This window comes from Meriones unguiculatus, chromosome 4 (assembly GCF_030254825.1).
Source record: "Meriones unguiculatus strain TT.TT164.6M chromosome 4, Bangor_MerUng_6.1, whole genome shotgun sequence".
NCBI classification, from domain to species: Eukaryota; Metazoa; Chordata; class Mammalia; order Rodentia; family Muridae; genus Meriones; species Meriones unguiculatus.
In genome coordinates this window covers 114,335,329-114,361,045 of record NC_083352.1, presented here as the reverse complement: position 1 = coordinate 114,361,045, position 25,717 = coordinate 114,335,329, and the positions used below count along the sequence as shown (strand labels likewise).

General features: G+C 47.9%; 2 protein-coding genes across 5 annotated transcripts in view; one reads left to right on the top strand and one right to left on the bottom strand.

The window, feature by feature from the left end:
- Nucleotides 1-6,430, top strand: part of Slc12a5 (solute carrier family 12 member 5) — a 36,888-nt gene extending 30,458 nt beyond the window's left edge. For 2 of the 3 annotated variants that reach the window (XM_021638352.2, XM_021638343.2), the window contains exons 19-26: nucleotides 321-490; nucleotides 851-982; nucleotides 1,714-1,821; nucleotides 2,894-3,016; nucleotides 3,097-3,296; nucleotides 3,578-3,592; nucleotides 3,826-3,959; nucleotides 4,114-6,430. In XM_021638352.2, coding sequence (XP_021494027.1) covers nucleotides 321-490; nucleotides 851-982; nucleotides 1,714-1,821; nucleotides 2,894-3,016; nucleotides 3,097-3,296; nucleotides 3,578-3,592; nucleotides 3,826-3,959; nucleotides 4,114-4,205 — 974 coding nt within the window. In that variant the 3' untranslated portion in view covers nucleotides 4,206-6,430. The remainder of the gene's footprint in view (nucleotides 1-320; nucleotides 491-850; nucleotides 983-1,713; nucleotides 1,822-2,893; nucleotides 3,017-3,096; nucleotides 3,297-3,577; nucleotides 3,593-3,825; nucleotides 3,960-4,113) is intronic. The other variant, XM_060382844.1, reaches the window with a different exon arrangement.
- A 724-nt stretch (nucleotides 6,431-7,154) lies between these two features.
- The window catches only part of Ncoa5 (nuclear receptor coactivator 5), a 33,142-nt gene continuing 14,579 nt past the window's right edge, over nucleotides 7,155-25,717 (bottom strand). Inside the window, exons 3-8 of one of the 2 annotated variants that reach the window (XM_021638322.2) lie at nucleotides 19,282-19,608; nucleotides 17,189-17,325; nucleotides 16,013-16,139; nucleotides 10,858-11,057; nucleotides 9,349-9,669; nucleotides 7,155-8,881 (exon numbers count right to left, since the gene is read on the bottom strand). In XM_021638322.2, coding sequence (XP_021493997.1) covers nucleotides 8,292-8,881; nucleotides 9,349-9,669; nucleotides 10,858-11,057; nucleotides 16,013-16,139; nucleotides 17,189-17,325; nucleotides 19,282-19,608 — 1,702 coding nt within the window. In that variant the 3' untranslated portion in view covers nucleotides 7,155-8,291. Of the gene's footprint in view, nucleotides 8,882-9,325; nucleotides 9,670-10,857; nucleotides 11,058-16,012; nucleotides 16,140-17,188; nucleotides 17,326-19,281; nucleotides 19,609-25,717 lie in introns of both variants that reach the window. The other variant, XM_021638331.2, reaches the window with a different exon arrangement.

Sequence of the window (25,717 nt, the reverse complement as noted above, 5' to 3'; positions counted from 1 at the left end):
GGATGCCTGAGGTTGGCATCTGCCCTTTATATACCTCTACACATGTGCCCACATGAACATTCCTGCTACACACACACACACACAAAGAAAAAAAGCACAGGGAACATTATTGCTATTTAACAGGAGGGGAAACTGAGACCAGGAGAGACGTACTTTCTTACAGCTAAATAGCCCAGGCATTGCTGGTGTTCTGATAACCAGAGTCCAAGGCCAAGGTCAGATGGAGTGTGGTGGGTGCCAGGAGACCTTGTGGCCTTTCCTGGGTCCCGGAAGGATTGGTCACTGTTGCCCCCTGCTCCTTTTCTTTTGGCCTTTCCAAGAACTGGTTCGGGAAACCACAGCTGGCCACCTGGCCCTGCTGGTCACCAAGAATGTGTCCATGTTTCCCGGAAACCCGGAGCGCTTCTCCGAGGGCAGCATTGATGTGTGGTGGATCGTGCATGATGGTGGCATGCTCATGCTGCTGCCCTTCCTGCTGCGTCACCACAAGGTGCGTGTGCACAGCGTCTGTGGCATGGGGAGGGCATGCGCGCATGTGGGTCCATCCTCTGGGGAAGCTCAGGGCTCTGGCCAGGGCCGGCCTCCGTGCTTGCCCTTTGTGGGGGCTCTGGTCTCCTTTCTCAGGTGTTAGGAACGGTCGTGTCACCCCGACAGGCACCAAGGAGAGAGGAGTGCTACCAAGGAGAGAGGAGGGTGCTTAACACAGGCTACTCAGATCCGAGCAGGGGAGTCTGCAGACAGAGCCTTGGTGGGAAGGACCCTTTAGAAGGGTGAGGGGAGGGGCGCTTTGGCTGTGGGTCTCCTCACAGCCTCTGGCTGGACCTTTCTGGATTGCCTTTGATCCTTGCAGGTCTGGAGGAAATGCAAAATGCGTATCTTCACTGTGGCCCAGATGGACGACAACAGCATCCAGATGAAGAAGGACCTGACCACATTCCTGTACCATTTGCGCATTACTGCCGAGGTGGAGGTAGTGGAGATGGTGAGTCCCCAGGGGCCCGTGAAGTCCCATCTGGGGCTCTTCCTATCGGCCCTAGCGCCAGTCAGCGCCACTCCCATACCCGTCAGCAGGTGGCCTTCTGTGGTGACCCCTTAGCCTCTTACACACTCGCCCAGCCAGGCCTCTCTCACAGGAGTAGCCTCCCTGTTGAAGAGTGCTCACTGAGGAGAGGCTGCTGCGTGTACTTGGCACGTATGACCTCTCGTGGCCTCCAGTGAGAGACACACACTAGAGCCTTTCGTTCCCAACTAGAATGTTGAGACACAGAAAGGGTTGGTGATTGACTGCACAATGTGGTGAGCAGCAGAGTCAGGGTTCAAATCCAGGCAGGCTGCTGCACGGTTGACTCCTGATGGATACACTGTCCATTAGTGTCCTGCTGGGTTCACTAACCTACCCGTGTATCCACTGACTCATCACCCCATTCATCCAGGTATGTGTTCATTCACCTCTTGTTTCCTTCACAAACTTCTTCCCCCTGTTCATTCACTCAGGTAATTAATGAATCAACCCATTCATCACGTCACCATTTACACTCTTGGTTCTGTGCTGAGCTTCCTGCTTTCCCAGGCCCGGCTCAATCCCTTGCCTCATACAACCTTGGTTCGAGGACGTGTGCTAGGAAGCTGCTGGCTGGTGGGAGGGAGGGCTCCTGCCTTCCCCCACCTTGGCCTTCTGGAGTTCCAAGCCCCTGCTTTCCTCCCCGTCTGCAGCACGAGAGTGACATCTCAGCATACACCTATGAGAAGACGCTGGTAATGGAGCAGCGCTCTCAGATCCTCAAACAAATGCACCTAACCAAGAATGAGCGGGAGCGGGAGGTAAGGGTGCCCATGTGGGGCCTCTCAGAGATCTGCTTCAGACGGTGGGTCTGCACAGGTGGGGGCAGTTCTGGTGACATCCCTGGCCCCGTTAGCACTGTTGTAGTTAGCCCCCATTACCGTGGGCTAAATACTGGGCTCTCCTGCAGTGAGGGTGGGGTGGGGTGGGGTGGGGTGGGGTGGGGGTGGGGTGTGTGGCGGGCATGTAGCCATTGCATCTTCCCAACCCCCTCCCTGGGACTTTGGCGTTGAGACAGACTTTCTCCACTGCAGGAGATTTCTAGGCCTGAGGGAGAATAGCGGATGCTAAATATGTGTGGATGACAAGTTTTCAGGGGGGGGGGGGAGGGGGGAGGCTGCCAGTGTGGGAGATAAGGGTTCACGAACAGACTCTCAGAGTGGGTAACAGCTGGGTATGTAAAGACATGGGTGTTGGGCAGGAGTCAGGGGCAAGCCTCCTAGGGTATGAGGGAAGGGTTCTCAGTAGTGGTGTTGAGCACCCCGTGGGGTAAGAGCTCTTCAGTTTCAATCACTGGCCCCCTGGGGTAAGGATAAAAGATCTGTCCCGGGGAGTGGAGTCCCTGCGGGAAGTGAGGGATGATACCCAGGGGCAGAAGCACTCCCGGAAGGGGCTGCTGGGCAGACCCCATAGGTGAGGGTGAGGAACCATGGGTTATGAGTCTCTCAAGTGGGGAGAACCTGATTTTCAGAACTCGGCTGATGTTCAGGGAAACGAGGGATGGGCCCCTGAAGGACAGGCGAGAGCAGAAGCCATAAGAAATGGAATGTGCTAGGGCCAGCCAGGGTGACTTGGGGCCACAGTGCTAGGTTGGAGCCTTGCTGTGCCAGGTGTTGGACTGTTGGTTGCCGATGGCAGGAAGGTCTGAGCTCTGGAGACCGGAGGCTGGGTCGGCCATGCAGTAGGTGTTTGGTCTTGAGGCACTGCACTGTTTTCACAGCGCGTGCCCCTCGGGAAGGTGTGTAACCTGGACAGCAGCCGTAGTAATGGCTCTTGGCAGGCTGTGGGTGGCGACCCCCAGCAGAGCTGGTACCAACCTATGTCACTCCCCAGATCCAGAGCATCACAGATGAGTCTCGGGGCTCCATTCGGAGGAAGAACCCAGCCAACACTCGGCTCCGCCTCAACGTTCCCGAAGAGACAGCTGGTGACAGTGAGGAGAAGCCGGAGGAGGAGGTAAGGGGCTGGGGTGGTTTGGCTCTGGCTAGTGGCAGCAGACCCTTTGGCCACCCGCTGAACAACCATCCCTACCTCAGGTGCAGCTGATCCACGACCAGAATGCTCCCAGCTGCCCCAGCAGCTCACCGTCTCCAGGGGAGGAGCCTGAGGGGGAGGGGGAGACAGACCCAGAGAAGGTGCATCTTACCTGGACCAAGGACAAGTCGGTGGCAGAGAAGAATAAAGGCCCCAGTCCAGTCTCCTCAGAGGGCATCAAGGACTTCTTCAGCATGAAGCCGTACGGGCCTGGGGCTGCATCTGGGAGTGGGGTGGGCCTCAAGGTCCTATTTAATATGGCAGAATAAATGAGCAGGAGGGTCCTGATCTGGCAGAACAAGCCTTGGTTTCCCCAGACTTACAGGGCTGGGCTCGAGTGTGAAGGGTCAGATGTAGAGAAGGTGAAGGTGATGGGGGCCACACTCACCCAGAGCAGATGACGGCTGGCTCAGCGGAGGCCTCCTCTTTTCCTGACCCCTCTCTTTTTCTTTCTCTCTTTGCTTCTCTTTGTGTTTCCTGAAGGGAGTGGGAAAACTTGTAAGTGCGCCACTATTTTTCCATCTTCTCTCCTAGGTTTCTGTGGTCCCTACTCCACGGAACCCTCAAGGGGTGTCCCTGGCCATTGCCCAGCTTGGAGAGATCTGGGGCTGGGGGAGGTCTCAGGGAGGCAAGCACCAGGCCTGGCAGCCTGACTCAGGCTGGGAGGGCGACCAGACCTGACTCTCTTTGGCCTGGGCTAAAGCCCTCACCTCTTCTCCTTTCTTCCACAGGAACCAGTCCAACGTGCGGCGCATGCACACAGCCGTGAGGCTGAACGAAGTCATTGTGAATAAATCCCGGGATGCCAAGCTGGTTTTGCTCAACATGCCTGGGCCTCCCCGCAACCGCAATGGTGATGAAAACTGTATCCTGGATTTGAGTTAGGGGGAAGAGGGAGGTGGAAGGCAAAGATTGTGGGTTCTCTAGCCTAGGATGAAAACAGCTGAGCAGGATCAGCACCGAGGACAGGGACACGGGCTCAGGGAAGGCGCAGGCTGTTTCCTTGACCAGCTCTCAAGACATGGAGTTCCTGGAGGTCCTCACTGAGCAACTGGACAGGGTGATGCTGGTCCGCGGTGGCGGCCGAGAGGTCATCACCATCTACTCCTGAGGGCCAGGACCTGCCACTCCGGCCTCCGAGCGTGCCCGGCCCGTGGCCCCGGAGCCCTCGCCGCGCCACCCCGCCGCTGTCACCGTTTACATAAGACCCTGTTGCCCGTGCCCTGGTCCCTTCCCCGCCCCTGCTGCCTGCAGCCCGAGGCCGAGCCCGTTGGGGCTGACCCGGAGAACGGCCTGTGGGCCCCTTTTCTGAGCCCTGCCTCGCCCCGCCGGAGCAGACACTGCAATAAAGGTGGCGAGGCGGCGTGGAGAGGAGCGGAACCGTGGTCCCGGGCCGGGCAGCCCCGGGCCCGTCCCTCCCCACGCCGCGCCGCGCTCCCCTCCGGACCCTGGTCTCCGAGCCAGGGAGCCGGTCGGCCGCGCTATACATAGTGTACAGGAGACATCGCGTGTATTTTTAATGTCCCCATATTTCTGTAACTAGAAGCGCAACGGACTCCTCGCCACGGCCGCGCTCTCCCCGCTGCGGGCGCCCAGGAAGGCGGACGCCCGGGAAGCCAGGTTTCCCTGCGCGCCCGAGCTGAGAGCCAAGTGCTTTAAGGCCCGTGCTCTCCTCTACCTTTCCTGTCCACGCCCTGGGCTTCCCTCTCTCCCCTCCAGCTCCCGGCGAACACAGGTGAGACAGCGGCCGGCTTCGGGGGACGCGAGCTTCTCGGCGGCCAGGAGAGCGAGGGGTCACCCCACCCCGGGGGAGACACCGAGGCCCGCGGCCACTGGGGAAGCCCCGCCTGGTGCCTTCGCGGAGGAGCAGGCATCTCTCCTCCCTTGGCTTGCCGCCTGCTCCCCGTCCAGTGGCTCCGCGCCAAAGACTGACTTCGTGGAGCTGGAGGGCACGCCCTCCCCGGTTTTCTCCCTGGGACAGGCGAGGGGCCAATGTCAGTCTAGGGGACGACTCACCAGGAGGCCTCGCGCAGCCTCTGATGTTCCCTCCCTCGGTCCCCCCGCGGGTCCTGCCTGGGGACACAGCTGCCTCCTGAGTACTCTGGGGCTGGACTTTGCTGCCTAGCAGCAGGTCCTTAGTTACTTCTCCCAGACACTAGGTCCTGGAGTAGGGCTGGAGTCTTGTGGGCTCAGTTGTTCCTAGCACTTCTCCGCCCTTTTCTGACTAGGACCCAAGGCCTTTGGCTTCCCTAACTCCTTGGCGCTTCCGCTCCAACAGCCCCACCTCTAAGGTGCCCTCAGCCCTTAGAGGCGGTTGGCCTTTCCCTTCCCCCCAGGGCACGTTACTAAGGGGACAGGCACTGCATGCTCCTTCAAGCGCCCTCTGGGACTGGGTACAGTGCCTCCAGCCCCAGGGCCCTGGCCTGCGCACCTAGTTAGACATCCTGCCCACTTCAGGGCCAGGGCCATTAGCTGACCTCACCACCTCCTTCCCTTGAGCCCAAGGCAGAGAGCTCCAGCTGGTGTCATCTAGACGGTCAGGCGGGGCCAGTGGCAGAGCTGAAAGTAAACTGCTCTGTTGCTTGACCCAAGGCCCCTGAGATTTGATAGGGGCTGGATATTCTTTCAGGCAGTAGCCATAAAATTGGAAGTGTAGGACCTAGGACCCGTCATCCTTCAAGACTGCCCCCTTTGCTGTGGTCTTGCCTTTTGGGGCAAGAGACGGGGGCTGGGCAGAAGGGGAGGAGGCTGTATCAACACCATTTAGGGAACCAAAGTAGCACTACCTGGGCCCAGACTCTCTGGTTGGCAAGAGCAAAGTTTCCGTTGATGAAAACAAACATCCCACAACAAAAACCCAAGTTTTCTGTGCTCCATGTGCAATATTTGTTATGAACCTTGTGTCGTTCAAGTCACCTTTATAATCACTGTAGCTAGATGTTCCATGTCCATCCAGGTGACTTTTACTGAGTGCAATATTTCAATAGCCTGGTAGTGAGAACGAGTGTTGCTTTCGTTTCAGCCGACCTATGTGCAGGGCAATGCAATGCAGTCCAAAACCCTTGTAAATAGGAGAGGTTGCAAGCCAAATCAAGAGTATTTATTGTTATTACTATTATTATTAGGCCTGCCTTTAATTTTAATTAGTGTTTCAGTATTTCGCATCCTGCCTCGGTATTGATCTTGTGTTCTTTGTGCCAATATGCAAAGGAGAGGGTCAGTTCTTTCCTTTACTGTTGAATGCTCCCATTTAATGCTTTAAGGCTTTTACTGTGTTAATTTTTTAGATACCTGTCTGCACACAATGCAATAAAAATAATTTTATTACACCCTTGATAGCCTGAGGGGTACGGTTTAGACACGTGGAGGAAGTCAAATCCACTGTTAGCAGAAGTGTTTTGGTTTTCGAGACAAGGTCTTTTGGAGCCCAGGCTGGCCTGGAACTTGGCTATGTAGCCAAGGATGACCTTTAACTTCCAATCCTCTGGTCCACCCCTTCAAAGTGCTAGGGATTTTATGTGTGGGCCACCATATCCAGTTAGGATAGGACTCTTGGGTGAGAAACACTACCTCTGCTCACTGAAGGGAGCACACCAGCTTCGGGACCCTGTGCCTGAGCTGAGAGGAGCTTTCCTAGGTGTCAAATCACAAGGCATCCTCTGGGAGGCATAATTCTCTAGGGAGGGCTGTAGACATTTATCCCAAGAGTATTAAAGGCTCCTCAGGGCTTTTGGGTTGACTACAGATTATGCAAAACTGTGCCAAACTATGGATTATGCACAGTGGGCAGCAACAGAGATGAAGGCAAAAGAGAAATGCCCCTGCCTCCAACCATCACCCATAAAGGCTCCTCACAACGAGTCTTGGAAACACCTACTGATAGCCTGTCTCTACTAAAAGCAGGTGCAGAGCATGACAAAATTTGCTGCATTACTACCAATATTTTTCACTAGGCAGCAACACAAGAGAGGTTCAGGCATTCTGGGGCCGAGATTCTGATCTTAGGAAAGTGCTCTGAAAAGAGGTGCAGCAGACACACCCAAGAAAGATGAGCACAGTCTGACTTTTTCATTTTAATTAGAAAGTAATTATTTCATTTTATCAACAACACAAGAGTTCCAAAGAGGGGAGGGGGACCACCATAAACACAAACAGATCAGAACATAAACTGCTGCCATTTGGGGCCCTTGGGTTTTGAAACTGGTTTGCTCAACCTCTGACAGGGCCTTAACTGGAGTTAGCACTCTCGCCTGCCCTGCCAGGCCTGCTTCTCCCCGAGACTTGATCCACAGGGTTCTAATGAAGTCTTCCCCAAGGGAAAAGGCGCTTCTTTTGGCTCCGTTCAAGGCAGCAGCCAGAGCTTTCCTCTAAGTGTCACCCTGTCTCTAAAGTAATGAATCCTGTCTGTATGAGAACATGTCCAACTACCACTGTCTAACTTCAAATGGTCTCTAGCTCCTGCTCGTCAGAAAAGACAAGAGTCTGGATGAGAACAAAAGCTTGGGGCTCAAATGACTGGCAGCACAGGTGTCCAGTGCAAGAGCCTAGAGCTGATCCTGATGCTGACTGCACGAGTGCCACTGACAGAAAGGTGCCGACTAAACTGTTGTGGAGAGCAGTGGGTCCCAGAGACACAGTTCATGCCAAAGTGCTAAGCGAGAGTCCTCTCTTCTGTGGCTGCCATGTCACAGTTTGACAGTCCAGAGCATCCAATCTGAGTCCTTGAATGGAGTTCTGTTCTCTGATGGGACAGTGCTAACACTGCCTGCCAAGGCCACCCTGCTTCTCGGTGAGCCACGCAGGAGCTCAGCTCTCGCTCACGTGTAGAGGTGGAAACAAAGGCTGTAACTGTTGACCACAAATGGTGTTCCAAACTGGGGCATCCAGGGCTTCGCTTCTTCTTTTTTCCTCCAAATCCACCAGGAGGGGCCAGAGCAACCCCGTCAGACAGAAGCTGAGCCTTGACCCCAGGAATACTTATTTTCTTCTACCCAAACAAAAGACCCAGCCCTGAATGCAGTCTAAGTTCTGATTCTGTTAAGTGGTAAGCAACAGCCACAGGAAGGAGTGGTGCGAGAAACTTAGGATATTAGATGTTGACCCGGAGAATTCGAAGAACACTTCAAACATCTCTACTTAGGATGAAGTGGGAGGGGCCAGGGAAAGAGGGGACTAGGGACAGTGGACCGGTGTGGCCTCAGTAATGCCTCTGGTAAGATCCCATGGGGGTCTGGGGCTGCCCCACCTGTGCTGCAGTTTGGCTCACCAGGTGGGAAAGGGCAGGGCCACTCTGAATGAGGGTGTCCAAGGCCTTCTGTACACTTGGATTGTCAAAGTTAATACCTGTGGAAGACACAGGCCGCTGGCTAGCCATGTTGCTGGCAGGTGCCAGGCGGCCGGAAGGCTGACCAAAAAGCCCTTGGGGAGGAGCCCCAGGCCTGGGGCCCATGTTCCGAGCAGACCCTGCCTGTCCCACAATGTTTGGAGGCTGATTTCCTGAGGCCTGTGGTCTCTGCTGAGGCTGGCTGTTTGCTGCTGTGGAAAAATTCTGGTTCTGGGAGCTTCCGGCAGCAACTGAGGGGGATGCAGAGCTGCTGTTGGCCGCAACCGCACCACTATTGAAGAGGCTGAGGATTTTGGCCTGAAGCTCTTGCTGGGAGGTGGGGGGTGCAGCTGGAGTGGGTGTAGCAGAGGGGAGCACTTGGCCGCTCTGAAGCGGTTGGGAACTTGGTTTTGTCTTCAGCGAGGTACCCGAGGCCGCCCCGAGTGGCTGGCGGGAAATCGGGCCTGGAAGACAGAAGAGGGAGGCATCCGGTTGAGAGTGCCCCCAAAGGGCAGGAGGCCTAGCAGCCAAAGGAAGAACAGCAATCGTACATCACAACAGCCATACAGTACAGACAATAAAATTCCGAAGAGGCCATTTCAGGGTATGGACTGTTTCACAGAAAGCAGCCCATGCCCAAGAACATTGGTTAAAAAAAGGAATAAATAAACAAGGGGGCATCCATTATTGCTCCCAAGGAATCAACAATTCTAGTTTACCCACCAGCCCAACTCTAGAAAGCAGAGCCCAGCAGTAAATCTAGACCGTCATTAACAGTATCATCAGCGTGCACGGCTTGTGGAGAAGCCAAAGGATGGCTCGTTTCCCTTGCCCACCCCAGAGAACCCTGGGCATGCCACCCTCCCACCAGAGCACGGGATGAGAGAAATGCAGAGTGAGAACTTCACCTCGGCCCTGCCACGTAGCTCACCAGGCAGAGAGTCGGCGCTGCTCCTCAAGAGCCGCTCCTTCCGTTCGCGCAGGTAGTTGATGATCTTGTCCGTCTCCTCGGCAGTGAGGTATCTGTTGTCTGCCAGGAGGTTGATGAGGCTCTGGATAGCGGGAGGGTGCCTGCCACGACCTCCTTCCTCAGGGCCTCCACGATCTCTTTCCTGGAGGATGGCTTCATTAGCCATCTTGGCTGCCTGTCGGGCAATCTCCTCACGTTCCTTTTCTCGACAGTCATTCTTGTAGCGCTCATAATTTCTGGCCACCAGCACCATGGCATCTGCTTGGGGCATGTTGCGATGCTCTGTAGGAGGTAATGACACAAGTTATTTTCTCCATGACAGATCCAAGAGCCTACTACTGCACTTTGCCAAGCCTTTCCTAGTCTCAAAGCAGAGGAGCACTGCAGTGGCAAGAAGCTTTGAGCCTTGAGTGAGGTGGGCCAAGGGACACAGCACTGCTTTTCAGTGTGGGACACACTTTCCTACAGAGCCGTTTCTTCAGTGGATCACAGACCTGTGGTAAAAACCAAAGGAACACAAGAGCCTCCCACAGAGTCAAATAGGCCATGTGGGGAGCAGTCAGGCAGCTCCAGAGACAGCAGCAGGAGGCTGAAGAGTCTTCTGTGAAGTCTGACTTCCTGCTGTGTTCCTTAAGACAGAACCACGACAGCTTTTTAATTCATCAGTTCAAAAGTCATGGACTAAGATCAAATTGTAACCCTAAATAACCAGCTCTTCTCAATGGGGCAACAGTCTCACAAGGTGGTGAGGATACTTCTTAGAACCTTGTATAAGCATCTACACACAAACTAAGGGCAGCTCCTCAGAGAAAAAGGATACCCTGTTGACCTGGTGCTGACAGCCAGGTCAACAGAGATCACAGGCAGGGGGAAAAGGGAAAGTCAGCCTTGAAGAGCCACAAACAAGGCACCGATGGCTGAGTCACCACGCTTGGGCTCAAAGCACTACAAGTTACTTTAAAGAATGACCTGAAGGATCCTGTCCTTCCTCTAGAAGACCAGAGCCGTCTCCTGTCCTTTTAACTCCTCTACTTGCTTCTCTAGCACACTGACAAATGGTCTGTGAGAGTCTCTGTCCCAGGGAGCTGCCTTTCAGGCAGCAGATGCCTAAACCAGACCTAACTGGGAGCCAGGTGTACACATGTCTTTCCAAGAGTCCCTTCAGTGATGTCACACTGGTGGCTTGAGATGGGACACAGTGGTAGTACTGACACAATGGAAATCAGTGAGCAATACAAACCAGCCTACCTCTACACTAGAACTGACTGCTGACAGCTTTCAAGCAGTCTAGAACAGTATCAGAGAACACCAAGGAAAAGAAGAAAGTTTCCTCTATCGCACAAAAAGAGGCTGCCACACTAGAGCTGAAACCTATCAGTCATTCCCCAAAACGTACTTCTCTTGGGTAGGGCACAGAATCAGTGTGCTGGTGACTACCTCTGGGAATTTGGACTACTTGAGCCTCTGTACCTTGTGGAGTTCCAAACATGATGTTGACTGTGCAGGAACGGTGAATTTGGTGCTGCTGGGTGATGACAATGGCAAAGGGAGACCCTCCCCGGCTGACGTCCTCCAGTGCTTGTGAGAGGGACACCTCTGTGTTGAGGAAGATCAGGTCTACAACCATGCCTAGGTCTCGTACCTTCCTCCCCACAGACTCAGCATAATCTCTGTAGGAACAAACAGGATCTTGTGAGCGCTCCCTAGTCAGGTCTCAATCTGCACACTCCGGACCTCAGCCAGTTGTGTCTCCTTCACAGAGCTCAAGCCTAGCCCACCCAGTACTATCTTTAGGCTTCTAGAAAGATTCTAACTTGTTTTGTGGGCACACAACGTTGCCAGTTGGACAGTATCTGGCCTGTCCCCTCTCCATCTCGTGTGTCTGTTAAAGCGGACTCTAGCTGGACTGCTTCTGTTCAGAAGCCTTGCTGTGTTACACCCAACCAGCCTGTTCAGACCTCGAGAAGTTCAGCACTCTGTTCCCGGGTGAAACAAACCCAGTGGAGAATGCTTCCCACTGAGTTCAGCTTAACAAGCTGTTTCCCGAGGACTAGTCCATGAAGAATTAACCAAAGGTAACTGTAAAAAGGATATACTAGAGGATCAAATGTGAGCTATTTTACATGGGTATTTAAACATTAAGATATAACTCAAACACTTCCACGAGGAAAGATTTGGTTTCCTAAGGACTTGAGTTTCATCTTTAATACTTTGGACCATACAGTTAGTAGTTACAGTATGAAGTGACACTAGAAAGACCATCACTAGCTTCACTTCAATGCCCAAGTTATCATAGTCTCACTTAAAAGGAAGAAGCTGCATCTTCATCTTCGTTCTCATGCCATTCAGAGTTTAACATTGTCCAGCTCTCGCTCACAGAACAGACATTACCAGAAGGAGTGAAGGAGTATGCACTAGTGCTTTTTTGGGGATGCCTGTATGCTTCTTGAGTGATGTGTCATTATTCCACCAGGCAGCACTTGTCACAATGGTGCTGGCACTGTCAGCAGTGGGATCACAACTCTCAATATGGGGGAGTCTGAGCACCTGTGGGACCTGCTGCAGTGCATCCAGAGAGCTTCTCAACTGAAGTTACAGGACAGGAGCACAGCTGCAGATGGCAAGTACCCAGGTCCTCTAGACTTGCCACTACTGTCAGCCTGTGCCTTTTGCCGTATGGGTCTCAGCAATGGAGTGGTCAGGGTAGATCTCCAAGAGGTCTTCTGCTGTCTTTCAACACCCATTTGCTGTCTACCCATAATTGCATGTTATGACAGCATGAGGATGTCAACAAGAGATCTGACAAAAATCACCTTTTTGACTTTTTCCCTATGTCTTCTGGAAGCTCCAAGCCGTCTCTGACACATCTTCCCTCAAAATCCTTCAGCTACTGGACACAGCTCATCAATGAGCTCAGGCTCACAGATCCCTACTGAGCCACTCCTTGAAGATGGTTCACAGAGAGCTCCCCTGTGAGAACACAGGTGGGTTTCTGGTTTTGAAAGCTGCTCACAAAACTACCGGCGGTTCTCTTTATTCTCTACCAGTTTACTACATTTAAAAGATTTATTTTTATTTTATATATGTAAGTGTCTTGTCTGCATATATGTCTGTGTACCATGTACCAGGTGCCCTAAGAGGTCAGAAAAGGATACGGGTCCTCTAGGACTAGAGTTAGAGAAGAATGTCAGCTGCCATGGAGTTATTGGGAACTGCACCCAGCTCCTCTGGATGATCAGCCAATGAGCATCCTTAACCGCTGAGCCATATCCCTAGCTCTTCTTCTACCAGTTTAATGAACAAAAAGTTCTAAGCATGTTTTCAACCAAATTCTTTCTGATAGTCTTCCAAAATCTGCCTTGATGCAATATTTTGCAGAAAATACTTAGGAGGAAGATCCTTGGAATATACAATGTTTCTAGTAAAATTCAGCTCCTCAGGCACTAATGTGTGGCTATGAGGCCCAGTGCTCTTCCCAATTACTGGGGAAGTACCTAGGGAGTTTGTTACTCTAATGACACCAGATTTCTGCTCCAAATAAGCTTTGTTTCTGCTCCAAATAAACTTTTCTTCTTCTTCTTTTTAAAGACAGGATTTCTTTGTGTAGCCTTGGCTGTCCTGGAACTCGCTCTGTACACCAGACTGGCCTCGAACTTAACATATCTGCCTACCTCTGCCTCCTGAGTGCTGAAATTAAAGGCATGTGATACCACTGGCCAAGACTGTCAAGCTCTTCCTGACCAGTGTACTTCTCCATCGTCCTCTTGTTTTCTCATCACCATCCTTCTTTTCTTCTGCCTCTTCAATGGAACTAGCAGAGTGTATTATAGCTTCTGTACCAGACTCTTCATTCTTTCTCTTCCTTGTCCTTTATCCTTCTCACCACTGTTGATCACACTCCTCCATGAAAAGAGTAATGGGATAAACCAAAAAACAACAAAGCAAAACAAAACGAGACTATTTCTTCACAATCTTCTTTGTCTTTCCTCTAAGGACCCAGGTTCAGTTTTTCTAATGCAGTAGAACCTTTGTCCTATGAGCCACAGGTTCCCTGTCAATTCTACATGACAACAGTCTAAGCTTAGCAGACATATTGTTCATCAGTATCATGTTTGGTGAAGTCATTTTCTCAGTATCCATATATACAGAATAAAAACCAACACCAAATTGGGCAATCATGAAGGTCTGACCTAGCCTGCAAGAAAACTCTGGTCCTAGACTTGGTGATAAAGCCAAGGTTCCTGATAAAGCTGACCATGGGTCAGAACTTGTTCATTGGAAGTGAAATTAACGTGTAGCCTCTTCCTAGCATCTAGTTTACCAGGATCTGTTTTTGTCCAGAGCATTTGATGAATTTCTTTGATCTGAATAGAAAGTATTAATGATCAATGACATTAGTTGGGCAGTTTCTATTTGGAAGGTAAAAGTCGTAACCTCTTTCTCTTCCATCAGTGAGGTTTCCTTAGGTATACTGACTACACAAACTACACAGGCTCTGCAGTGTAGCAGTCTTGGGATTCTGAAGAGTATGTGACTGTGTGTGTGTGTGTGTGAGGGGGGGAACATGAGTGTGTGTGTCTAGACATACTCTCAGCAAGTAGCCCAGGCCAGCCCTAAAACTTGAAGTAATTCTCCTATCTTTGTTCTAAAGTGCTGAGACTACAGGCTTCACATGACCAGTTGATGCCTTTCTTTTGACTCTCTAGTCTAACACCAACTGCTCTCTAAGACCTGCTGTACTTTTCAACCCTTGGGGAGGGCCCATGGGAACACAATGGGAAGAAAGCCTGTGCTAGAAATATAAGCTTGGATTCCAGTTGTAGCACGTATTTGTAAAGCTGTGAAGCTATGAGCAAGACCCTTTACCTCTTACCAAACTCAGCTTTTTTCACTTACAGCCAGTAACATAGGAACATGACTCAGTTCCTGTCATTTTATTGATCTCACCGCCTCCAACTTAAATTTAACTCATCTTTTCCTCTCACAAGACTCATTATTTATATATATTTTTGTCACCTTCCTCACTAGTCTTTGAGATCTAAGGCAGACAGGGCTAAGGTATTACTACTGTAGTCCCAGCACCTAGCCACCACCTCTCACATATGTACACACATATGCACCCCCCCATCCCTTGCTGAATAACACTGAAGATTACAAATTATTTATGTAAAGCACCCAGAGGTCTGTATTGGGTAGGTGCTCAGAAAATGATGGCTGTATGTTTGGCATCTAGAAAAAGCATGACAGACTGTGAAGTCTTGCCTGCTGGCTGGTGTCTTAACAGATCTCCCTAGTCACTGCAGCTTTGAAATGAGCCTCTGTGAACACAAATGGCTACAAAACACACAGATTTACTAACTACATGGGAAATGGCATAACCACACCCAAATGTGTGAGCAGAACTGAGTGGGACAGAGGGCATTGTGGCTTTGATTTGGCTAATGTGCTCACCTAACCCTTCTGAAGGGCCAGGCTCCATTCACATGAGTTTCTTCAAGTCCTATAGAATTCAAGGCTGTCCCTTGTGGAATTGAGGGACATCTATTGCTCTTCTTGACTAGAATATACTTCTATTCTTACTCTCAGTTCACATGGTTCTACAAGGCTAATCTCCTCTCATCTATGGTATATGACCTGGCCATAGTAAATTACAGTATTCTGGACCCCCGTCCAAAGTGATAAAATCAGGGATGGGAGTTATAATAAGGCAGCCTAGTCCCAAGAAAAATCCAAGATGTCTGGCAGAATACTTGGAGGGACAGCTGGAGAGGCAGCTTAGCGGTGGACAGTGCTAGCCGAGTAAACATGAAGACTCATGTTTGGATTCTAGCTCCACATGAAAGCTGGGTATGCTCCAGCACACCTGTAACTCCAGAGACAGAGGCAGAGAACTACTGTATTTGCTGGCTGATTACGTAGCAGAGCAACAGTAGTTTAGGTTCAGAAAAAGACCCCTTTTTGAGACAGAGTTTCTCTGTGTAGCCCTGGCTGTCTTAGAACTTACTCTGTAGACCAGGGTGGCCTCGAACCCAGACATCTGTCTGCCTCTGCCTCCTGAGTGCTAGGATTAAAGGTTTGTGCCACCACAACCTGGCTAAGAAAGCCCTTTCTCAATGGAACAAGGCAGAGAGTGATAGAGGAAATCCTTTGGTTTCTGTGGTACCCATACACGTGTGCATGTACATACACCACACACACACACACACACACACACACACACACACACACACACACAGAAAGAGGGAGGAAGGGAGGAAGAGAATGAATAACAGGAAAGAGAAGCCTTGTCATTAGCAGGTTTGCTATGCTAAGAAGATACATGTCCAGAGTCACTGCCACTCTGGCTCTTCAAGTAGAAACATGGTCAGAAAGAGGGCAGAAGCAAAGAAAGCAGTGCTAACACACTAACAGAGAGCATGTCTTGCTCATAGTTGGACTTTCCATTTAAGCAAACTAAAGTGACACCATTGGGCTTAAGGCAGTTTATATTGGGTTTTCTGTCACTGAGTCAAAGAACTCTAGCTCAAACAGTAACAATAAACCAACAAGGTCAGTGAGTCGATCTGCGATCTGCTAAGCACTGACCTTTTTCCATATCAAGGAGAAACAAGCACAGGATTCTTACTTAGTCTGTTTGTTGACCACAATAACAGAGCAATCCACAGGCCTCTCAGCATCAAAGCGCCGCTGGATCTCCTCAAAATACTGACGATAAAGCTCCTCTCTACGTCGTTCCTCACGTTTCAAACGCTCTGCAAGACACCATCAGGGAAAACCTAAGTAAGGGATGCCCTTCTGTAATGTAGTAAGACTTTCTGAATTCTCACATCTGTTGTTAAAAATTAACCATTTTAATTATTTTCTACTATTTTAAATCCATCAAGATGGAAGTAACTATGGGTGACAGGGATGGCCACTGTAATGCTTTAATATAATCCTACTAAACCAACCTTAAGAAAGGCAGTTAGCTATTTATGTTTAAAAAGGCAGATCAGCCAGAGTGCTAACTCATGCCTATATAATCCCAGCACTTGGAAGACTGAGGTAGGAAGACTGCTGAGTTCAAGGTCTACCTGGCATACACAGTGAGCTCTAGACCAGCATGGACTACTCTTGTTAAAAAAGAAAAGAAACAAATAAAAGTTGGGAAAGATGGTACATGACAGGAAGCTGGAGACAGGCCTGGGCTATATTATATCAGACTGTCTCAAAACCAAAAGGTAAACGAGCCACGATCTAGTTCTCTGAATACCTCACCCAACACTGAGCACTGTCATTCTTTTAATTTCTGTAATGTTTCTAATGTAAAATTTTTTCTGGACTTTTTTTTGGAAACAAATCAAAGTGCAAATTTTATAATACCCAGAACTAGTCAAATGGGCTAGAGTGATTACATTCTAGAACTGTAATGAGGTTCCTCCCATTTCTAATTGGCCAGTATAAAACAATATGAAAATATTTTCAGAAGGAGTTGAGAAACCTAGGTTGTAAAAGGCTTGTCTTTACCTAAAAGAGACACTATTAGTTAAAAATGATAAAGACACACAAAACCTCACACAGTATGTGTGGTCAGTTACCTGTAAAACAGGCAAAAAGACAAGTGAATCTCAGCACCTGACCTGCAATCATCTGCTCATTTCTCATTGCTCTTTTCCATTTCCTGTTGGATGACTAAACTACAGATGATGCTGGTTTGCATTTAAAAATCAACATTAAATACATCTGTGGACTCAGGTGCTGGTGCCCATGAATCTTTGGTGACTCCTTGCCCAGTAATGGGAACAAAGTGCTACAACTTCACCTTTTGCACGAGACTGACTCTCTGGGCCAGGAGGGCCTCGTCCATCAAAGCTGTCTCTGTACCGGTCAAAGTAAGAGTCATCCTTTCTCCGGTAATAGTCATCCACCCTCAGATACCGGTCGTAGGAGCCTTCTCTCCTGAAAAGTTAAGGACAATTTCTCAAGTTACAATTCTGTCCTATCCTGCAAAAATCATAGGCAGAAAATGCTTCAAAACTCAAGTCCCTCCAGGGCAGTCTTAGGATTCAACACACAGGTTTGTTGCAGGACTTGTTTGTTGTCTCTGGGGCATGACTGAATTAATTCCATCTCACAAAATGAGAGGGACTTGGGATGAAAAAAGAGATGGTATAAAGATAGCACCTGAGTAAATGGAAAATGGCTATTGGAGGAACCATTTCCTATGCCTTCCTTGACACCTCCCTATGCATTTAAGAAATACCGTAAAGTGCGCATCAAAAACTTGCCATTCTCATGTCTTTTTAAGGCAGGGTCTCAAGTGGCCTTGAGTTCTGCTCTACAGCCAAGGCTGGCTTTGAGACCCTGGACTCCTGCTTCATTTCACTGTCCTGGGATCACAGGTGTGCATCACCATAATGGGCATTAAAGCCATCTAAGTGCACACTTCATCTGCACTACCATCCCAATGTCATGCAGCTGTTGCCATTATCCATCCAATTGTCAGATACCCTCAATCAGAATCCTACATCTTTTGCCTGCTTTCCCCAGCCCCTGACAACCTCTATTTCCTGTCTTTATGGGTTTGCCTAGTCCAGGGATTTCACATAAGTGGAATCACAGTGTCTGCTTTTTTGTGTCTAGCTTATTTCACTTAGCACAGTGTTTACAGTGTTCACCTGTGTCTTAACATCTACCAGCATTTCAGTTTTGACTGAATAACATCCCATTGTATGGTATAGACACCTAACACTTCTAATCCAATCATCTGCTGATGGGTATTTGGGTTGTTTTGGCCTTATGGTTTATATGGCTAGTGCTGCTGTTATACACACTCATATGTGACTATTTGAATCTTTCTCAACTCTTTGTGTGTGTGGTGTCTGTACTGCCTGTGTGGACACCAAAGGTTGATGTGCTAGCCTTCCTTGATCACTCTACACATTATTTTTGAGAGTGGTCTTCTTGCCTCATCTCTCCATGCACTACCACACCAGCCACTGAACTATTTAACTATATACCACTGTACTAACAGTTATTTTGCATCTTTCCCAAAAATCATTAGATGTATCCTAGGAAGCATTAAGTGGGTGCTCACTGTGGCTTTCATCTGCACCTGTGTGATGGCTCATGATGTGGAACACCTTTCATGTATTTCCTGACTAGCTATACCCGTGTTCTTGGGCATCCAACCTAATTTATACTCTACTTCTGCTTCCATTTGTATAGCATTGTCTTTTACAAAACAGATCTGGATGCTTTTTTGTTTAAGATTTATTTATTTATTATGTATAGTATTCTGCCTGCATGTATGCCTACATGCCAGGAGAGGGCACTAGATCTCATTATAGATGGTCTGAGTCACCACGTGGTTGCTGGGAATTGAACTCAGGACCTTTAGAAGAGGAATCAGTGCTCTTAACCTCTGTGCTCTTAACCTCTGAGCCATCTCTCCAGCCCCATGTTTGTTTGTTTCTTGAGACAGGGTTTTTCTGTTTAGCCCTGGCTGTTGTCAAACTCAAGAGATGTGCTTGGCTCTCCCTCCCAAGTGCTAGAAAGGCATGCACCATCACCAACCAGCTCCAGGTGCTTCCCCCAACCCTCCTCAAAGACAGGGTTTCTCTGTGTAGCCTTGGCTGTCCTGGACTCCCTTTGTAGACCAGGCTGGCCTCAAACTCACAGCAACCTGCCTGCCTCTGCCTCCTTGAATGCTGGGATTAAAGGTATGTGCCAGCACTGCCTGGCTCCAGATGCTTTTAATAAGCACAATCCACTAGTCATTCATACGTTCAGCAAACTTGAGTGCTACTTGACAGGCACAGAAGTATAAGGTTACTTATATAGTTTTCAGTATGTGCAACTGAATACACCTAAGAGATCCTAACAAAAAAGTAGACAGGCTAGCTCTGGACATACCTGTATAGAGGATCTCGGGAGTCTCTTATATCTCTATATCTGTCATATACAGGGTCTCGGTAATATCGAAAATCTCTAGAGTCTCTTAGATCACGTAAATCCCGAAAATCCCTTAGGTCCCGAGCTTCACGTATATTTCTGCTGTCTCTGTGGTCCCGAATGTCCCTGCTGTCCCTGTGGTCCCGCAATTCCCGAGGGTCTCGAATGTCTCTGCTATCCCGAGCATCTCGGCCATTTCTGCCATCCCTGGATTCTCTCCTTGGACTTCCTCGAATTGGAGAGCGATCACGCCGTGTATCTCGACTATCTCCAAAGCCATATGGATCCCTGTGGGAGTTAGCAAAAACATGCTAAGACAAAGATACTTTGAGTGGCCAACCCTTTCAGATCTTTATAAGAGAATGCCACCTCCCTCCAAGTATTTTTCTCTAAAATACAGCACTTGAAGAGTGAGAATGTAAATAAAAATTTTAAGATAACCACTCATCTTGTTAGGGCTAGAAGTTTCTAGAACCTCAACAGATTAAAGCATCGAAGGAAGTATGCATGAACAAAAGCCAACAGTTTTGGCTGGAGTAGTAGCAGTCATCAGATTTCAGGTGCAACTCAGCTTCTTACACAAGCCAAGTTATCTCTTAAGTTACAATAGGTTTTCAGAGCGTTTTCCCCTAAAGACTATTTTTTTTCTCCCACAACCAGTATCTGAAAAAGACTTTACAAGTCAGAACTTCGGGGCACAGTAAGTGTTAAGGCTCATGATGGAAAAGCCATCCTTTCAACTCTTTATGGGGGAAAGTGCCACCCTTCAAGTCTTCCCTCTCATACACAGCACTTCAACAGCAAAGCAGGACTAGAATTTTAAGGACAGTCATTCCATTGGTTACCCTGCTCAGACATAATCTCATATGTAAAGTTAACAGTTCTGAAATAATCAGTGTGCGTACTGTTATTGGTAGCAGTTTCTTGCAATCCAAGGGTTTACATGGAATATACTTCGTTTTTGCACAAGATTTTGCTTTTCATTTTTAAGTGTTTGAAGGCAATAATATGCTTGCATGGCTCTAACTCAATATCCTTCACTAGACATTTCAGTCACTAGAAACTGATCCTCAACAGACTCCAGTCTAACCCAGCCAATCATCTGCAGTGTTCACTTCTTCAGTTGCCAGTGCCTAAGTTCTTAAGTTAGCTTTGAGTCTTCTTCCCCATCTCCACGACCTAAATCTTTTCTCTGCATCCCTTCAAATGTATCACTCCTACATAAGGCCTTGTTTCTGTTATACCGAAAAATTTCCCCCGAATCAAAAAGCCAATCTTGATTTCAATTCATTTAATACATCCTAAACGCCTATTTCTACCTATTACCCATCTCCCCTTGGCTCTCCAGAAGCGCTGGGCAGCCTAACAATTCCTCCTCACTTCCTGGTTCAACTTAAGTTTGCTTTTACAAGTTAACCCAGAAACATACCTGTTTCCATACTTGTGCTCATGTGGTTTCTCAATTTCCTAGATGAATCCAAGTTCACCCAACCCTCACAGGCAAGCCCGCATGCCATCTTCCAGCCACTTCCTCAAGTCTTCCTAGTAACTGCTTTCTCCCTGCTAAAACCTCCATGTCTGTGACTCACCTTACCTGGCACTTATCTTTGTAAAATGTCTTATGCCTGACCTACTTTCAGGATTAGCTCCTCCATAAAACCTGTCCTAAACTTTTGATCTTCTCCCCAAACAGGCTCCTCTCCCACTTTCTTTTTTTCTTTTTTATATTAATTACAGTTTATTCACTTTGTATCCCAGCTGTAGCGCCCTCCTTCCTCCCCTCCCAATCCCACTCTCCTTCCCTCATCTCCTCCTATGGCCTTCTCTCACCCACTTTCTACCTCAGTACTAGATACAGCTGACTGTATCTAGTACTGTATCTAGTCACTCAAGCCAGAAAGCTGGATGTCATCATTCATGCTCCCAATTATGCCAGTTTTCTTCTCTGAAAACTGGTGTCAGTTCTGCCCAATTTACCTTCACTGGTACCACTGAATGCTGATTCTCAACTTTGCCTTCCAAACCAGAGAAAGAACCTTTTAGAGTCTCCGAACTGCTCTTGCCTCTTGTTTTTGTTCAGAAAGCTTGCTCTTGAGCAGACATTTATATAGTAAAACCCTTTGTTTATTTCCCACAGTACTTAAATTAAAAAAAAAAAAACAAAAACTTCACCAAGGCTAAAAAGAGCCTGGATGATCTTTAACTATATTCTCCAAGTGTGCTGCACTTTCTCCCAGGCTTACCACTTTCTTGCCCATATAAGCTTTTCACTTACAACTAGCCAAGATTTTTTCCTCATCCCTTTGTGCAGCAGGACTGAAGTCATACTCCTTTTCTAGGTTTCAGTATAGAAATATCCCCTACAGAATCCCCTGCTTCTTTTAAGTTTATTTTCTGAAAATTGAGACAGGGTCCCATAGCCTAGGCTCACGGTCCTCCGGAGTGCTGGCATTACAGGTAATGTATGCCACCACGCCTGCCTGCCTGCTCGTTTAATGCTTTGCTAGGTATGGCAGCACACACCTGAAACTCCAGCACTCAGAAGGCTAACGTGGAAGGATTGCATGACTTTGTGGCTAAACTAGTACACACAGTGAGCACAGACCAGCCACACACTGGCACCGCGCCTCAGAAGGAGGGAAAAAAATTACTTTCTGCCCCTAAAATTTCAAGGTTATAATTTTTGGGGTGGGACTACGGGTTAAACTCAAGGTATCATGGATGTTAAAAGTGGGTGTTCTACCACTGAGCTGCACCCTGTCCCAACTACTCTGTACTTTCTTGTATCATTTAGCGAAATTTTAATTCTATATTCATTTCATGTATCTTCTCTAGTAGACTGCAAATTCTACAGGGACAAAGATGTCAGTTTGATTTCTGCACCAGAAACAGTACTACACAGAACTATGTTGGGAAGAACATGTTCCTACACATACTATTACTGCCTTAGCAAACTGTCTTGAGGTGACAATCACACAGTGCACATTTTAATTAACCCTGGACCACATGCACAGCAGTGTTCCTTTAAGACTGTATCACAGAGTAGCTGTCTGTATGTAAGTCTACTTTATACTGTTTACAAAACAAAAAATTTGCCGGAGGCACGTTCTGGAAACACAGCCTCTCCTTAGGCAGTAAAAGGTGTTATCTGTTTACAGAAAGCTGTCTTGAAGGCTGTGTCTCCAGGATTCAGCAGAGTCCAGGAAATGTTAATAAATTCAACTATTTTACTTAACTCTAAGCTTTCCAAGAGACCTGTCACTCATCACCACTGCACATATTACACATTTATCACAGAAATGGGAGAAAGCCCCAATTTCCCTTCATCCTCATAGCTACAGCAAAAGCAATTTAAATGCAATCTTGTTTCTAAAAAATCCTTTTCTGCCTTTTTTTTTTTTTTTGAGATGAAGGACTTGTTAGGTTGTTTAGCTGGCTTCAAATTCTAGGTTCAAGAAAGCTTTTTCTGCCTCAGCTCCCAGAACATGTGACTACTCTGGTACTCTATTTCAAGGTTCACCAGTACTCTGATTTGTGGGCACAATCATACAGTAGCTAGATGTTTAAATGAGTGCTAGCCATTCTTACCAGAAGCAAGTACAGACTAAGACTGCCCAAGGTCTCCTCCTGCTACATAAAACATATGCTACAGTGTCAAATGTGGGCCAACAGTAGGATACAATAGGAAATGACAAATACCAAGTATGTTTAGATTATTTGTGACTGGCAAATATACCTGCATTTGGAAGTGATTAGAAGTAGTCATTAGGGGTGGAATCAGATTTCAAGTGTTCTTGACAATCAGGATATAATATCATGAGATTGGTCAGTCACAAACCAAACAAGGCCTTACGTTGGGAGAATGGATAAGAGAACCATGTCACAGCATGTTATCTGCAGCCTTATGACAATTATAAATGCCATTATCTGGTTCTTGTCATTACTGTTTTCATTTTTGTGATGCTCCTACATGCTAAGTAAGAATGGCCACCAGTCTACATCTCCAACCCAGATGTTCTTGTTCTTTCTGTTCCACTGAAGCATCTTACCTGGAAGAGTTTGCCTTTGCAGGATGACCATAACAACCTTGTTTTCACAGCCTGGGTCCATACTTCTTGTATGGCACAACCTTCCTTTCCCTTCCCTCAAAGCCTTTGAGGTCCACGGGCAACAAAGCTAATAATTCTCTTCTGGATATTCACAAAGGGGAACGGATGAAAGCAAAGGAGTTGTGGTGGTACAGGTAGTCCAGATAGCAATTATGCAAAACAAAATTTCCCTTCTCTAAATGAACAATATGGCAGACTGTTCTGGAGACAAAAACAAAAAAACCCTTCTAGGGCCACTTTAGGACCCAAATAACAAAGTTCTCAGAGCAGTATCACCCTTGTTTCTTATCCACCATCTTTCTCAAAACAAAAACACAGTTAGTAAAGAAGTAGTACTGTGCTCAGCATCAAAGAGAGGACAAGCCTCCTGCATGAGCTTGAACTCAGATGATAACTAGGTTAATTATTATAAGCAAGTTTCTGGAGCACAAAACGTTCACAGGATCACTGCAGGGCACCCAGCGGTATTTTACAAAGGGAAGCCAAAACAGCATACTTTCAAGTACGACACCACTAGAGACCAAGAAGGAACAGAACTTAAACAGCAGCACCAGAGACAACGAAGGGAGGCATGTGGTCAACACACAATTCTGCTACATGTTCTTGGTCTATTCGCAGGGAGGGGAAAGGGAGGCAAATACTTTGTTTTAAAAGAGTTTCAAATCACTGGGGAACATTTTAGAGATAAAATGGGGATGGGTGAGGGGAAAAACCATGGTTCAACAGCCAGTGACACGCTTCTAGTTGACAGGCTTCCTTTGCTGGAACTACAGGAGCTTGGAGGGCACTAGGCATCGGAAAGCACACAAAGAACTGACAGATGGTAAACTTAAAAGGCTGAGACGGACTTGAGCTGTTTTTCAGCAAGCTTGAAACACCAGATCCAGGACAGTGTTCCTTGTCTTTGGCTGTACGGGAGGTTCAGAAGAAAAGTCCTATTTTCTTTCTTTTCTGTCACTCATTCCTTTTTCCCCGTGTCCACTGCAGAATTGTCCTTGGTAGGGTCAACCTTCATTTGACCCTGAGAAAAATCCATCCACTCTTCAAATTCCTGTCAGATTTTGCCCACAAATACCATTATCTAAATGGCTAGATGTGGTTGTGATGTTAACCCTCTACCACGATAGCCCACGTGGTGAGAGATAAAGGACTCAGAACTCTACCATCAAATGCAGGTAGGAAACTGGGTGCAGTGAGCTGCACAATTCACAGATGCGAATTCTGCGAGTGCTCAAGCTTCTCTCTCGGAAGCATGTTGGCTTCTTTGCTGTTAGATGTGGCACTTCTTGAGAGCAGATGACTTTCTTCAGGTTTAAGAGAAGAGGCAAATCACAGCCCAGAGTCTTCCACCATGAGGCCATTGAGGCTGGGGCAATCTCATACCACAGGAACAAGCAGTTATTGAAGTTATTAAGACCACATGGATAAGGTGAAAGCACGCCAGGTGGATATAGGATTTCTGTCCAGAGCCAATCCCTAGCAGCTTTCACCAGAGAGGTACCATGCTCAACATCCTTCACAAATATAAGAGCAGAAATCCTCTGAAGATCTTTTGGTGTGGAGAAGGTAATGTGTTGTTCTTTACATCATATGGGAAGGTTTAGAAAACAGTACTTGGAGGCCAAATCAGCACAGTGGTGTGCTCTAAGATTTGATTTTTAATGTGGACTGTAAACAACAACTTTGAAAATTTGGGGCATGAGAATTATAACTCAGTCACTACAAGCAGAACATTGCCTATTTACCAGCTATGGACAACTTTGATAAGTTTGCAGTACACTAAAGTGGTCCAAGGAAGCAGCCCAAAGGTTGTACACAAAGGATCCAGGTTGAAATGTGATCCTGAGTAGGAATCCCTCATGGCAGATTTCATGCTTGGACAGGCCAGCAGGATCAGAATCATACCTTGACAGCTGGAGTCATTAGGGAGGCACATTACTGAACACAGAGCAAGCCCAGCAGAACTGTGGTTTACAAAGATGTCTAAAGATGTGATAATTTTGTGAAAACTCCCAAAGATAGGTGTTTTGACACTCAGGGTTAAAGTCCAGCAAACAAGTGTAAAGAAGGTCTTGCCAGCTCATCTAAAAACAATTTTTATTTTAAAGTAGACAGCATGAAGACATAAAGGCATATCTTAAAGAAAATACTGGTCATCAGTTCAGTGTCAAGCCTCACTCCTAGAACAGTACAACCTTGTGCTGGGGCATACAGAAGGATCAGGGCTGCCCAGTAAAGGCAATTCAGTTCCCAACACTGGAATCGCCTCAAGGCTTTGACTGGATACA